We start from the raw sequence: 15,926 nt of genomic DNA on the forward strand, positions 1-15,926 counted from the left end.
GATATTCTGCAAATTGCATCTGCTAAGGCAGTTTGGACATCGTTCAAGGTCATGAAAGGCACTGTGGATGCCAAGGTCTGTCTGCTATGGGAAGCAGTTCTGTTTAGCGCAGTGTACCGTGGCAAGGGTTTGAGATTTTTTAAAAATTTACGCAGTAGTAGGCTCCCTTCCGGCCCATGAAACCCGCGCCGCCCCATGGCACCCAGTTAACCTACCAACCACCCATCCCCCGAACGTCGTGAAGGGGGCCGGCAGGGTGGGGTGGGGGGGGAGGAAGCCAATTCCTCATGGACGGTGCACGGATATGGACCGGGGTCACTGGCGCAGCGATAGGGTCGCATGCTAACCTTGCCTCCTTTCTGGCTCACATTTCAGTTTATTTGTCACGTTATACGCGGTGGGTGCGTGGAATGCGTTGCCTGTAGCAATGTTGGTGGCAGGGTCAATAGGGCCTTTAACCCTTTAGACTCCAGCCATTTTTAAGCATTCATTTCATACGTGTGTGTGTGTGTGTGTGTGTGTGTGTGTGTGTGTGTGTGTGTGTGTGTGTGTGTGTGTGTGTGTGTGTGTGTGTGTGTGCGTGTGTAAAAACACCACATTATCTATTTAGCTAAACTATATGGGATAGTGTACTGTACCTGCATTGACTAAATAGCCAAGACCAGTGGTCTTCAACCTTTTTCTTTCCACTCACATCCCATTTTAAGTAATCCCTCTGCCATCGGTGCTCTGTGATTAGTAAAGGATTGCTTAAGGTGGGATGTGAGTGGGAAGGGAAGGTTGAGAATCACTGCTCTAGACCCAATTGTTACTGAAATATTTTGCTTGAGAAAAATTGGCATTGGCCAATTTCCTTTGGAGTTTTGAAACTGTGCACATAACGAGTCAATGAGGGACGATTAAAACAGTGGTTTTCAAACTTTTTCTTTCCACCCACATCCCACCTTAAGCAATCCCTCACTAATCACAGAGCACCGATGGCACAGGGATTACTTAAAGTGGGATGTGAGTGGAAAGAAAAAAGTTGAGAACTACTGGCCAAGATACTGTGCACATACTGTATTTCAGCTAATGTATCTGGCAAGGTAATAGATAGGTTAAGTAGGTTAATATTGGACACATAATTTAATGAATACACTACTGTATACATTGGCTGATATGTAATCTGTACTTAACCACATTTGGAGCTTGCAGGGGACATGAGCCACACGTGTTGTTTGTGGGAATTTGTTGCATTCGCCATGTCCGTTATGAATGCTACGTCCCGTTCTTCAGTCGGGTTTTCTGAACTCTTATAACCTGATGGGACCACGGACGTTTGTGAAATGGGCATGGATAAACATATACAGTATGAAAACCAGGACATGGGGTATATGTGCTTGTCAGTAGTCACTGAAAACAGGGACATGGAGTCCAAAGAGCCAAGAGGTGATTGGAACGTAAAAAAATAGAGGATTTTGCAGTAGGCAGTTGCGTGGTCTCCTTCGGTCGTGGTCGGCTGTGGGTACTGCCCCTCTTGGAAGCTGGAGTGGTCTCTCCAGGGCACAAGCCAGGGCAGAGTTGATATGGAGATCTATCTGTTGCCCATGCAGTGGAACTGCCCGCTCCCACCTAATGCTAATGGCAGGTCCAAAGGAATGGTGATAGTTTGGGGCCAGCAGCATTCACAGGTATTTCCGTGCCGGCGCTGGGTACAGCAGTCAGCCCCTTCAGGACTCCGACTCTGGATTTGTCCTTGGGGTGTACTCCCAAAGCCTTTCCCCTGAGCGGGTTTAGCCACAAGGCAGCGGAGGGTTGAAATCAGAGCTTTACCCCTCCGAGATGAGTGACCGTCCGTGGATAACCAGCCCCAATCTACTTGGAGCAGCTGGTTTCAAGTGGCCCACCTTTGCCCCTTCTCCTGTCCGTGAGAACAGCTCCTCCAGGCATAAGAACTGTGGCCCACGTGAAGGCCAGAAGCTGGACTTGGTGGTCCAAGGCTATTTGAGACGTATGCCATGAAGAGCGTTTGTGCAGGCAGTGAGAGCTCGTCCCCACTCCCACCCATCAGCGATGACAACCTTTAGAGCCTAAGCAGTTGATAGAGGAGGTTATTAGGTCGGCATAAATAACACTGGGCTGAAGGGCCTGAATAGTACTGTAGATTTCTATATGTTGTACTTAGTTCAGTGAGGAAGGTTCTTCTGCGAGCAGACCAACAGGTTATCTCTTACCTTCGTACAGCATGTGAAAAGCACAATTGACAGGGTTACAATGAAAAGGAAGATCAAGAGCAGCATGAGAGCACTGTTGTGGGGCTCATTCAGGAGCCTGATGGCTGTGGGGAAGGAAATGTCTTTATGCCCGTCAGGGTGCGCTCTCACACCCTTGAGGCTTCTTCCTATTAGGAGGAGGGAGAAGAGGGCTTCCATGGTGTGACAGGCCCTTCACTGCGTGGGCTGCCTTTCTTGGGCTGCGGGGTGGGGTGGGGTGGGTGGGGGACGTAAATGGGAGTCCATAGTGGAGGGGAGGACAGTCCTGCCTTCGCCTCCTTCAGCTGTGCTGGGGAAACTCAGCAGGTCATGCTGCATCCACGGGAAGTAAAAGGCTGTCAACGATCCTGGCCTGGGCCCTCCCTCCCCAAATAGAATGGGGAGGAGTGGCGGGGGGGGATGGAGTAGAGGAGGGAGGATGGGAATGGGAAGGAGTAAAGGCAACACATGAAAGATCATAGGTGGGAGGGTAGAAGTGATGGCGGAGTGGACAGGGAGCTAAGAAGGACAAGAGAAGGAAGGGAAGGGGTTGCTGGAGGAGAGGAGAGAGGGGGAGGGAAAGAGAGGGGCTGGGAGAGGGGGATCAACAGAAGTTGGAGAAGGCAGTCTCTAACTAAATGACATCAATATCGCCAGCTCCAATTTCCATTCGCTCCCTCCCCACTCTCCCTCTTTCCCTCTGTCTGTTTTCGTCCAGCTCCCCAGCCCCTTCCCTCTCCTATATGAGAGCCCTCTGCCCTCCCAATCAGCCTTTGGTTCTCCTGCGCCTGCCACCTGCATCCACCTGTTACCCCTTGCTCCATCACCACGCTCACTTTTTATCCAAGTGCCTGACCAATTTTCACTCCTGATGGAGAGCAGGCCGAAAACGACGTTTGCCTGTTATTTCCTCTGGACGGTGTGTGACCTGCGGAGTTACTCTAGCATGATTGCGTTCTGCGACAGATCCCAGAGCCCGTAGTTTTTCTTGTTTGCATTCAATGCCTTCTGCTCTGATGTCAGCTGTTCTGGGATGCTGTCATTGAGCTGAGAGAGCTATAGGCGCCGAGGGTGTAGGAACCTGAGGGAGTTACAGGCACTGAGGATGGTACAGGCACTGAGGGTGTAGGAGCAAGGGTTGTACAGGCACTGTAGGAGCCAAAGGTGGTACAGGCCCTGAGGGTGTAGGAGGAGTTGAGGGTGTTACAAGCTCTGAGGGTGAAGGAGGATCCGAGGGTGGTACAGGCACTAGGGGTGTAGGACCTGAGAGTGGTACAGGCACTGAGGGTGTAGGACCCAAGAAGTGTACAGCCACTGAGGGTGTAGGACCCAAGAAGTGTACAGGCACTGAGGCTGTAGGACCCAGGAGGGGTATAGGCCTAAGGGTGTAGGACCCAAGAGTGGTACAGGCACTGAGGGTGTAGAAACCAAGAGTGGTACAGGCAGTGAGTATGTAGACTGGAGGGTGGTACAGGTAGTGAGGGTGTAGGAGGACCTGAGAATGGTACAGACACTGAGGGTGTAGGACTCAAGAGTGGTATCAGCACTGAGTGAATAGGAAGACCCAAGGGTTGTACAGGCAGTGGGCATGTAGGAGCCAAGGGTGATACAGGCACCGAGAGTAGTACAGGCATCGAGGGTGTATGAACCAAGAGTGGTACAGGCAATGAGAATGTAGACTGCAGGGTGGTACAGGTAGTGAGGGTGTAGGAGGACTTGAGAATGGTACAGGCACTAAGGGTGTAGGAACCAAGAGTCATACAGGCATTGAGTGTGTAGGACTCGAGAGTGGCACTGCCACTGAGTGGATAGGAGGACCTGAGGGTTGTACAGGTAGTGGGCATGTAGGAGCCAAGGGTGATACAGGCACTGAGGGGATAGGACCTAAGGGTGGTACAGGCACTGAGGGTGTAGGAACCAAGAGTGGTACTGGCACTGAGGGTATAGGAGGTCCTGAGTGTGGTACAGGCACTGAGAGAGAAGGACCTGAGTGTGGTACAGGTACTAATAGAGTAGGACCCAAGGGTGGTACAGGCACTGAGGATGTAGGAGGACCCGAGGGTGGCCCAGGCACTGAAGGGGTGGGAAAGGAGGGTGGTACAGGCACTGAGTGGGACCTGATCTTGGCCGGGCTCAAGGTGGTACAAGGGTTCCAACAGTCAGAGGATGTGATGCTGGTGGAGACACTGGCATGAGTCTGTGAGGGGTCCTGATACTGTGTGGCACCAATGCTGGCACAGGCATTAGGACTACAGAAGGCCCTGAAGCAGACAATAATGCAAGCACAATCGCTCAAACAGCAGGAGAACCAGATACCGATACACGCACTGATACCCAACAGCATGGTCGGAGACCACCTCCTTCTCAGGGGCAATGAGAGATGGACAACAGACGTCCAAATGCTGAGACATCGGGTTTGGTGGAAAACTAATCTGCCCTCCCTTTTCAAGTTCCCCTCCTCTATTAATTAATCCATCCAGGTGACCAGGCCAGGTGTTACAGAAATATGTAGTCCCATGGAACGAGGAACATTACAAGACAGTACATGCCCTTCAGCCCATCATATTGTTCTGGCACATATAAACCTACTCCACAAAAATCTAACCCTCACCTCCCTCACACCCACAACCCATTTGTTCTACTTACATCCACATGCCTGTCTTGAGGCTTTTGAATGTGCCTATTGTAGCAGCCTTTATCACCACCCCTTGTTCCTACATTCCAGACACCCACCACTCCCTATGTAACAACAGCTCCTCCAACGTCTTGCCTCGGACTTCCACCCCTCACCTTAAACCGATATCCTCTGGTGTTTGCTGTTGTCGCCCCAGGAAAGGGGCTTCCCACCCTGTCTAAACCCTTCATAATCTTACAGACCTTGACTACGTCACCCCTCATCCTTCGTCGCTCCAAAGAGGTCCAGAGTGTAACAGAGCAGATTTTGAACTCAATAGCACGACTATCAAAGGCCTGCATATCAGAAGCCTTCTTAAGTACTCTATGAACTTGTGCGGCAACCTTGAGATCTCTAGGCATTTGGACCCCGAGGCCCCTCTGTTCCTCCACACTGTTAAGAACCCTGCCATTAACCATGTACTCTACCTACAAATTGGACTTTCACAATTATCTGGATTGAACTCCATCTTCTGGTCACCGTTGCCGATCCTTTTAAATTTTTAATTCTCAACTGCTGTGGTGAGATTTGAACTCACGTCTCTGGATCTTCATGGATCCATGTTATACAGTCCACGTATTCATGGTGCCTGTCCCACCCATCAGTAAAACACCGCGTTTCCAGTCAGCATCGCACCTACTCCCTGTCCGCTACATGTTAGGCACCTCCCCACTCGGCCTGAGGCAGAGGTTCATGAGACGTCTTCCCGGCCTCGGCGGAGGCTCCTTTGCCCAATTGGGTTGGAGCTGGTGCCAGTGATTTCCTGCCGGTGACTGTGTTTCCGGAATCCTCCCCTCGAGAGGTCGGAGCACCTAGTTCGAGCAATGATCAGCGGGGCGATCAGCATCTGGAGGGGGAGAGGGAAAACTACCATCTCGGGGTGGGGAGGGGTTGTCTTCCTTTCTTTCCATCCTCTGACCCGAGGCATGAGATTAGCAGAGAACAGTGTGGCCAGGAACCGGCTCTTTGGCCCACATGTCCGTGCTGAACATGATGTCCAAATCAAATTAAAACCCTTTTGCTTGTCCTTGACATTTCCCATTCCCTTTCTTATTCAGTTGTCTAACCAGTTAATCTCACATTACTATTGTATCTGCTCAAATCACCACTCCTGGCAGCCCATTCGAGGCACTCACCCCTCTCGACGCAAAATATCTCCGCTGCACATCTCCCTTAAGCCTACTCTCCTTCACTTTAAACACATGCCCTGTGGTGTGTGGTGCTTTTACCATGGGCAACAGGTTCTGATTGCCCATCCAATCAATGGTTCTCGTGGTTGTATGCAACTCTGTAGGGTCGTTGTTTTCCGGGGCAGATCATAGATCAAGGTCAGAGTTGTGGGTCCCTGAGGTAGTGTCATGTAGACATCCCCCCCGCCCCCACCACATCTTCCCGGGAAGGAAAGGTTCGACCTGCCCAGAAACTGCCTTTGAATCGGAGGCCATGATGAGGGGTGTTAACTGTCTTCAAACACTTTACCACCGATCACGGCCACTGCATCAGGAGAAGAGCAAGGATTGGGGTGGGGGAAAGAGAGAGAGAGAGAGAGAGAGAGAGAGAGGGAGGGTGCGAGTGAGCGAGGGGAAGAGACAGGGGAGAGAGAGAGAGAGATGGGGATGGACATTAGAAAGGGGCAGAGAGTGAGGGACAAAGGGAGAGGGACACAGGAACAGAGAGGGACAGGGGAGAGGTCAGGGTGAAAGGGACTGGGGAGAGAGAGAAAACTATAAACAACTCTGTGTACAGTTTAGAGAAATGTGAGATAAGATAAATAAGAGAGCTCGTTATAAAGGCTGCCTTTAACATGCGATGAAATGGCAGACAGGCAAGGTCATACAGTGGAGAAACCCAGCATTGACCAGTTGCTTGCCAGCTACATGTCACGTGGATTTGCTTCAGAATTCACTGTAACCTTTCGCCTCTCACTGAGTGAATTTTCCATTACCCTCCCAGCCTTACCTGGGATCGATTTTTTTTTTGGTTAAAAAAAATCTCTTTTAAAATGCACTTGGAGTTTGGGTTGGCTGGTGGGGTGGGAGAGAAGGGACATGCATGTAGCTGTGGTCTATCTGAGAGAGGAGGGAAAAGAGGGGCAAGGATCGAGAGAGAAAAGGGTGGGCACGGTTGGCGCATCGCTGTTACAGTGCCTGTGACCGGGACCTGGGTTCGAATCCCGCGCTGTCTGTAAGGAGCTTGTACGTTCTCACTGTCTCTGCGTGGGTTTCCACCCGCCCTCCAAAACGTACGGGGTGTAATTGGGCGGCACGGGCTTAAATGGAATTGGCTTCCTCTGTGCTGTAAGTAAAATATAAAATTTAAAAAGAGAGAGAGAGGAAAAGAGAAGAGAGAGAGCAAGATTGAGAGAGTGTAAGAAAGAGGAAGGGTGATACGGAGAGGAAGGAGAGCGTTGGGGTGTTTGCGTGTGCATCCATGCGAGCATTCATACGTGCGTGGGAAGAAGGGGTGAGTGATTGTGGATGGGAAGGTGTGTTCATGGTCTGACCATGGGTGTCTGCTTGCGGGCTTGTGTTGTGCATGAGGACTTGTGTGTCTGCATCTGAGCACCTGTCTCAGTGAGCATGTTGCGTGCACCTGCCTGGGTGAGAGTCTGCCCTTCTGTGTCTCGGTGTGTGCTGCGCGTCACCTGCACTCGTGAGACCAGGCTGCTTGCAGCTAGAACAGGAGAAGGACACCACTGAAGGTCATGCCCGTCGCTTGGAAGGCCTGCCTCCTCATCCTGTATCACGTGGCACGAGCTCCCAGCCAGCCACTCTCCCAACCCCTTGTGATTCCTCCTAGAGTTACCTCCCCAACCCCCCACCCGCTGAAACCAGGGCACAGCAGCCTACCATAAAACCCCAAGACAAGTTCAAGAACTAAAAGTGGGGGGGTGCAGGGTGTCAAGAACTAAAATGAGGCTTGCAACCTCAGGAACTAAGAGCCTCAAGATGTGGGGGAGTCGATTTAGGATGGAGATGAGGAGGAACTGCTTCTCCCAGTGAATCTGTGGAACTCTCTGCCCATTGGAGACTGCCTCATTACATGAATTTAAGACACAGTTAGATAGATTTTTGTACAGTTGGGGAACTAATGGTCTTACGGAAAAAGACGGGTCTGAGTCCTCGGCCAGTTGAACCGTAGAATGGGGGAGTTGGCTCAACAGGACGATGGCCAACTCCTGCTCCTGTTTCTTGCATTGAAACTCTGCCACCACTCGCTAACTGGTAGTGTTGGCCTCGGCTCCATTTTCCTGGCCCAAACCCTGACAACTCTTTAGGGCAGCGCGCTTAGTGTGACGCTATTACAGCACCAGTGGCCCAGCCTCAAATCCGGCGCTGTCTGTAAGGAATTTGTACATTCTCCTCGTGCCCATTGGGTTTCTCCAGGTGCTCCAGTTTCTTCCTGCGCTCCAGCGATGTAGTAGGCTTATTGGCTGCATGGGTGTCATTGGGGGAGAGGTCATGGGCTTATGGGTGTCATGGGGGGGGGGTGTGAGCTCATGGGCCTGAAGGACCTGTTACCATGCTGTATCTCTAAATTAAAAGAAAAATAATCTTATGGACTAAGAACCTACCTATTCGAACATTACAGCACAGTACGGGACCTTTATCCCATGACATGCCAACCTTTGTAAACCTACTCAACAATCTAAACTAGTCTCCCTTTCCCCACACCCCTTAATTTTCTTAAATCCATCTGCCTGCCTAAGAGTCTTTTAAATGCCTCCACTGTACTACCCTTCCCCACCAACCCCAGCAATGCATTTCAGGCACCCACCACTCTCTGTCTCCCCCAAACTTTCTTCAGCTCACCTTAAACCGATATCCTCCAGTATTGGCCATTGCCCTGGGCAATCACCCCCCCCCCCCACTTTCTGTGACTCTCTGGATCTCTCCAAAGTCACCTCTCAACCTCCATTGCTCCAAAGAGCTTGCTCAGCCCTCTGCCATGAGGTATGTTGTCCAATCCAGATGGCATCCTGGAAGAGGCAGGAGAATTCCACCCTCCCGATTCCTGCCGCAACCCATTTGGCATCAGGGTTCCCCGAATAAACTGAGGTCCTCGTTCAAATTCCGTCACCGCCTGCTGACCTCCTGTGCCTGGGCCTCATGCCAGATCCGCCAATGGGAACTGGACAGGAACAATTAGATCTGGGGGCACTGAAGCTGTGGGAAGCATCGAACGATGAGGGAAGATCTGATGGAAGTATACAAAATTGTGATGGATGTAGATGGAGTAAATGTTAGCACACTTTTTCCACTGAGGTTAGGAAAGGTAAAAAGTGGGGGACCATAGGTTAAGGGTGAAAGGGGAAAAGTTTAGGGGGGAGCTTCTTCACGCAGAGAGCGGTCGGAGTGTGGAACGAGCTGCCAGCTGATGTGGTGAATGCAGGCTCAGTTTTAACAGAGTGGATGTGGAGCAGACGTTTCCAGTCATGGGATAACCCTTTAGAACAGAGATGAGGGGAACTTTCTTCAGCCAGAGGGCAGTGGGATTCATTGACGCAGACGGCTGTGGAGGCCGAGAGGTTGGGTGGATTGAAAGTGGAGGTTGACAGGTTCTTGATTAGAACTTCAGCCCTTCTAGTGTGCGCCGAACTATTTTTCTGCCTGCACCTAGTCCATACCCCTCCCATCCATGTACCTGGGCAAATACTTCTTAATGTTAAAATTGAGCCCGCATTCACCACTTCAGCTCGTTCCACACCCCCACTTCTCTCTGCGTGAAGAAGTTCCCCCTAAACTTTTCCCCTTTCACCCTTAACCCATGTCCTCTGGTTTGTATCTCACCTACCCTCAGTGGAAAAAAGACTATATTTATTCTGTAATTAATGAAGGTGTCAAAGTTTACGGGGAGAATGGGATTGAACGGGAAAGCACGATTCGAATGGCAGAGCAGACTCATTGGACCAAATAGCGTAATTCTGCTGTCAATCAGCCTCAGAGACTTGAGCCGAGGCATAATCTACCCAACTCTCTTTTCTCGTTCCCCACATCCCTAATCCCTTCGCAGTCCCATCGTCGGAGTGGAATTTGCCATTTCCTTTGTTCACTGTTGGCTTTGCTTCCATTTTAGTCATAAAGTTCTTGGAGGTTTGGAGAAAGAGCTATTGCAGACCGATCGAGACACTAATAGACATCCTGCACGAGTACCCTGAAGAGGTGGAGTACATCTTTAAACCCTCCTGCGTGCCTCTCATGAGGTGTGGCGGATGTTGCAATGACGAAAGCCTAGAGTGCGCCCCCATTGAACTGCATAACGTGACAATGGAGGTAAGGAGGTCATGGAATCCAGTGGGGTTTGGTTCACCGATGCCTGACCTGCCTCGGGTGGTGGGTTCAATTCGCCCCAACGTCTTGGGTCCTCACCTGCCCTTCGAATGTCCCCACCCATCCCCCCCCACCCCCCACCCTTGAGAAGGCCCGGGGAATGAGCCACCTCTTGAACCGTTGAAGTCCTGGCAAAGGTGCCCCCACCACGACGGCAGCAGAGGGTGTTCCGGGATTTTGATGAAGGGACACCAGCAGGCTTTCGAGCTGTGATAACCTGGGGGCGCAGTTAACACGGCGCCAACAACCCAGGATCACTGCCTCATAAGGAGTTTGCATGGCCTCCCCGTGGGTTTCCTCCGGGGGCTCCGATTCCCTCCCACATTCCAAAGACCTGCAGGGTCAGGGGGTTAATTGGTCAGAAAGGGTCAGAAAGTTTATTGTCAAATTTACATTTTTTAATAAATTTAGACTTGCATCACAGAAACAGGCCCTTTCAGCCCATGAGTCCGTGCCACCCAATTGACCTGCAACATCCAGTACATTTTGTTGCAGGTGGGAGGAAACCGGAGCCCCCCACCCCGGGGCAAATCCATGCAGACGTGGGGAGAACGTACCAAGTCCTTTACAGACAGCGCCGTATCCGAACCCCAGTCCCGATCACTGGGGCTGTAACAGCGTTAAGCTAACCACTACACCAACTAGGCTGTGGTTCTCCTGTACTTCTCTCCTACCGACATAAGAAATATTTTATGATTTCAGTCTGTAGCCCCACCTTAAATTGGCCATGACCCCCATTGAGAATGTCTGCTCTAGATAGATTATGCAGAGATTAGAGGAGTTGGTGCAAGTAGCAACTTTTTTTTTTCTTTAGCTAATTCTATATTTGCCCATGTTAAACCATATAACCATTTACAGCACAGAAACAGGCCAGACCGTGCCGAACAGCTTCTCCCACCTAGTCTCACTGATCCGCATTCGGCCCATAACCCTCCACACCTCTCCCATCCACATTCCTATCCAATCTTTCCTTGAATATTAACATCAATATCAATTCTACCACCCTCTGCGTGAAGAAATTCCCCCTCATGTTTCCTCTAAACTTTTCCCCTTTAACTCTCAATCCATGCCCTCTTGTTTGAATCTCCCCCACTCTCAGTGGAAAAAGTCTATCCACCTCGATTCTAGCTGTCTCCCTTATAATTTTGAATACCTCTATCAAATCAATCTCTAGGGAATAAAGTCCCAGCCTGCTCAACTGTTCCCTGTAACTCAAACCCTGAAACCCCAGTAACATTCTCGTAAACCTCCTCTGCCCTCTCTCTATACTGTTTATATCCTTCCTGTAATTCGGCGACCAAAACTGCATACAATATTCCAAATTTGGCCTCACCAATGCCTTATACAATTTCAACATAACATCCCAACTCCCGTATTCTATACTCTGATTTATGAAAGCCAACATACTAAATGCCTTCTTCACCACCTTATCCACATGTGATACAACTTTCAGGGAATTATGTACTAGACTCTTAAATCCCATTGTTCTACTGGACTCCTCAATTGTCTACCATTTAATGTGTATGTCCTATTTTGATTAGACCTACCAAAATCTAGCACCTCAAATTTATTAGTATTAAACTCCATCTGCCATCTTTCAGCCCACTCTTCTAACTGTCCTATATCACCCTGTAAGCTTTGATAATCTTCCTCACTGGCCACAACACCACCAACCTTTGTATCTTTTCCAAATGTACTTATCCAATTTACCACCCTATCATCTAGATTGTTAAGATATATATGACAAACAGCAGTGGACCCAGTACCAATCCCTGAGGCACTCCACTCATCACTGGCCTCCAATTCGACAAACAATTTTCCATCACTACTCTCTGGCATCTCCCATCCAACCATTGATGAATCCATTTCACTACCTCATCATTAATCCCTAATGGTTCCACCTTCCTTACTAACTTCTTATGCGGATCCTTGTCAAAAGCCTTATTAAAGTCCAAATAGACAACATCCACCACCTTCCCCTCGTCAACCTTTTTAGTAACTTCCTCGAAAAACTCTACAAGATTTGTTAGACATGATCTACCATGTTGATAAACCATGCTGATATATCCAATCTCTAAGAAACCTTTCCATTAATTTACCCACCACTGACACAAGACTTACAGGCCTATAATTACCAGGTCTACTTTTAGATCCTTTTTTGAACAGTGGAACAACCTGAGCCACCCTCCAGTCCTAAATCTAAATCAAACATTCCTTTAATAAATTTCAATTGAACAGCTTTATAATAATTTTGAAAATGTGGAAGCTGCAAACCTCCTAATTCAAATTTCCTAGATAATTTATCTAAAGATACTCTAACCATCTTACCTTTCCACAAAAACTTCCTAATTATTAAATTTAAGTCCTTAAAAACTTTTGAGGTATACTACAAGGAATAGATTGAAAAAGATATTGAATCCTTGGAAAAATAGTCATCTTAATACAATTCACTCTACCTATTAAAGGAATAGGTAAATCTTTCCATCTCTTCAAATCTTTAATTTTATTAAATGGTAAATAATTCAACTTATATAAATTATTTAAATTTTTATCATTTTTAATGCCCAAGTATTTAATTCCATTATCTGACCATTTAAATTGAATATTTGATTTTACATTGAAGATTGCAGAGGGATTTGGACAGCTTAGAAGAGTGGGCTGAAAGAAGGCAGATGAAGTTTAATGCTGAGAAGTGTGAAATGCTTCATTTTGGAAGGAATAATCAAAACAGGATGTGCGTAGTAAATGGGAAAGCATCGAGGAATGCAGTGGAGCAGAAAGATCTAGGAATAACGGTTAATCATTCCCTGAAAGTAGAATCTCATATGGATAGGGTGGTGAAGAAGGCTTTTAGCATTGCTGGCCTTTATAAATCAAAGTATAGAATATAGGGGTTGGGAAGTGATGTTAAGACTGTTCAAGGCTTTGGTGAGGCCAAATTTAGAATAATGTGTGCAGTTCTGGTCACCAAATTATAGGAAGGATATCAACAAAATCGAGAGAGTGCAGAGAAGATTTACAAAAATGTTATCTGGGTTTCAGAATCTAGATTACAAAGAAAGATTGAGCAGATTAGGTCTTTATTCTTTGGAGTGTAGAAGGTTGAGAGGGGATTTGATAGAAGTATTTAAGATTATGAGAGAGATGGATAGAGTAGATGTGGACAGGCTTTTTCCATTGAGAGTAGGAGAGATTGAAAAAAGAGGTCATGACTTAAGAGTTAAGGGGCAAAAATTTAGAAGTCACATGGGGGGGAACTTCTTTATTCAGTGACTGGTGGCTGCGTGGAATGAGCTTCCAGAAGAAGTAGTGGCGGCAGATTCCATTTTGTCATCTTAAGGAAATATTGGATAGGTATATGGATGGGAGGGGAATGGAAGGTTGTGGGCAAGGTGCAGGTAAATGGGACTAGAGGAGAGTACTTGGTTCGGTGTGGACTAGAAGGGCCAAGATGGCCTGTTTCCGTGATGTAATTGTTATATGGTTATAATCTCCCTCAACCAAAGGTATAATTTCACTTTTATCTCAATTAATCTTATAACCTTATATTTCACAATTATGGGGGCTGACTTTATTGTCAAACACACTAGACAGTGAACTTAAGCACCTAACCTCTTTCTTACTACAGCCAAACAGTTATTTCATTTAAAAAAACACTTTAAATATTTTGTGCAATAAACATACAGGAAAATAGATAATAAATATTCCGTTATCCTTGTGCAAACAGAAGTGACAATAGTGCAGAGAATCCTTTTGTGGTGACAGAGCAGTCCCCAATAAGTGTATCAAGAGCCTGTTGACAATTGGAAAGAAACTGCTCTCAAACCTGTGGGTTCCTGTGCTGGGCCGTCAGATCTTCTGGTTTGCGGGTGACTCACTAGCTGTTTGCTGGCGTGGCCGTGTTGTCCGCCCGTCGGTTTGGGACCACTGAAGGAATTGTATCCCGGCAGATGACCCCACAGCACGCAGTGTGTGAGGTGGGGGTGGGGAGGTGGAAGGGCACGAGGGGAGAATGGGGGTTGGGGTTGAGGAAGAGCAGGGCTGGCACGGAGGAGGGGAGGGGGGGAGGTGTGCTGAGTTGTTAGTGATGCCTGCCGGTTTTTCCAGCACCACGATGGCAGTGCAAAAGGTCAAGCATTTCGATGAGTGGTCACGGGAGCGTATGACACTTTAGACCTCATTGAGCAGCTGATTGTGGACGAGAGATCTAAATAGACAGCAAGGCCAACCACAGGCTGTGGGCAATAGTTGGCTCCAAGTCAATCTCCACGCAACTCATCAACAACCAATTAACAATGCAGCTCCACCCTTTCTCACGCCTTGAGACACTGAATTTTGACAGGGACTCTTTCTATATATAAGCATTTGTATTTATTTTTAAACCTCAGTTTGCAACGACCACTTGATGGCCCAATGAAAAGCTTCCAAAGTGTTGTCATTGTTGGACGGAGACCAGGAAAGGCATCTGTTGGCCGAGAATAGACTTGCCACGATTGACCCCGTTTGCTTCAGGGTTCCTATTGTCAGCCACGCAGCAGACCCCAAGGCCGTTCTGCCCCTTGAGCCTGGGCCAGCCCTTTGGGAGAACTTGCTGCTCGATTCCACGCCCTCTTCATTCCGTCCCGTCATTATCCTGTTTGAAGAGTTATCCGCCTTCCTGGTGAGTGTAAGCCTACTGAGGCCACTTCTAGCACCTGTTCAAAATCAGCAAGGGATCAGCCATTCAGCCCATCAGTTCCTCCCTGCCTTTCAATTGCAGATCTTGGGTCCAGCACATTTTCTTGCGCTCTCCCCATAATCATCAATGACCCACCACCACCCAGCACACTCTCTGTTCTCACTGTTGCCATCAGGAAAGAGGTGTAGGTGCCATAAGTCTAGCTCCATCAGGTTCAGAATCAGCTGCTCCCCCTCCTCCATCAGCCTCCTCAACAACAAACTCAATCAGAGACTCATTTATGGACTCGAACTTGTGCACTTTATTGAATTTCTTTTTGTTCTCTTTGTATTGCTCAGTTTGTTTACATGCGTTATCTGTTTACAGTTCTTTGTTTACAAGTGCACGATGTACACAGATTATTTTGCACTATAATTAGTGATAATTCTACCGCGCACACAGGAAAAAGAATCTCAGGGTTGTACGTGATGTCATGTATGTACTCTGACAATAAATCAAAGTCTGAAATTGAAATCTAAACCTCTCAATGACCACTCCAACTAACCGTGAACTACCCTGCCTCCATAACTAGCCATGAATTAGCCTGCCTCCATAACTAGCCATAAACTACCCTGCCTCCATAACTAGCCATGAACTACCCTTCCTCCATAACTAGCCATGAACTACCCTGCCTCCATAACTAGCCATGAACTACCCTGCCTCCATTTTTTCTTTGGCTTGGCTTCACGGACGAAGATTTATGGAGGGGGTAAAAAGTCCACGTCAGCTGCAGGCTCGTTTGTGGCTGACAAGTCCGATGCGGGACAGGCAGACACGATTGCAGCGGTTGCAAGGGAAAATTGGTTGGTTGGGGTTGGGTGTTGGGTTTTTCCTCCTTTGCCTTTTGTCAGTGAGGTGGGCTCTGCGGTCTTCTTCAAAGGAGGTTGCTGCCCGCCAAACTGTGAGGCACCAAGATGAACGGTTTGAGGCGTTATCAGCCCACTGGCGGTGGTCAATGTGGCAGGCACCAAGAG

The 15,926-nt window shown here is 48.4% G+C and overlaps 1 protein-coding gene across 2 annotated transcripts in view; it reads left to right on the forward strand.

Moving 5' to 3' along the window:
* The window catches only part of vegfab (vascular endothelial growth factor Ab), a 42,985-nt gene that overhangs the window by 8,358 nt on the left and 18,701 nt on the right, over positions 1-15,926 (forward strand). For both annotated transcript variants that reach the window (XM_069887806.1, XM_069887807.1), the window contains exon 3: positions 9,982-10,178. In XM_069887806.1, coding sequence (XP_069743907.1) covers positions 9,982-10,178 — 197 coding nt within the window. The remainder of the gene's footprint in view (positions 1-9,981; positions 10,179-15,926) is intronic.

The sequence above is a fragment of the Narcine bancroftii genome, chromosome 6 (assembly GCF_036971445.1).
Source record: "Narcine bancroftii isolate sNarBan1 chromosome 6, sNarBan1.hap1, whole genome shotgun sequence".
NCBI lineage: Eukaryota > Metazoa > Chordata > Chondrichthyes > Torpediniformes > Narcinidae > Narcine > Narcine bancroftii.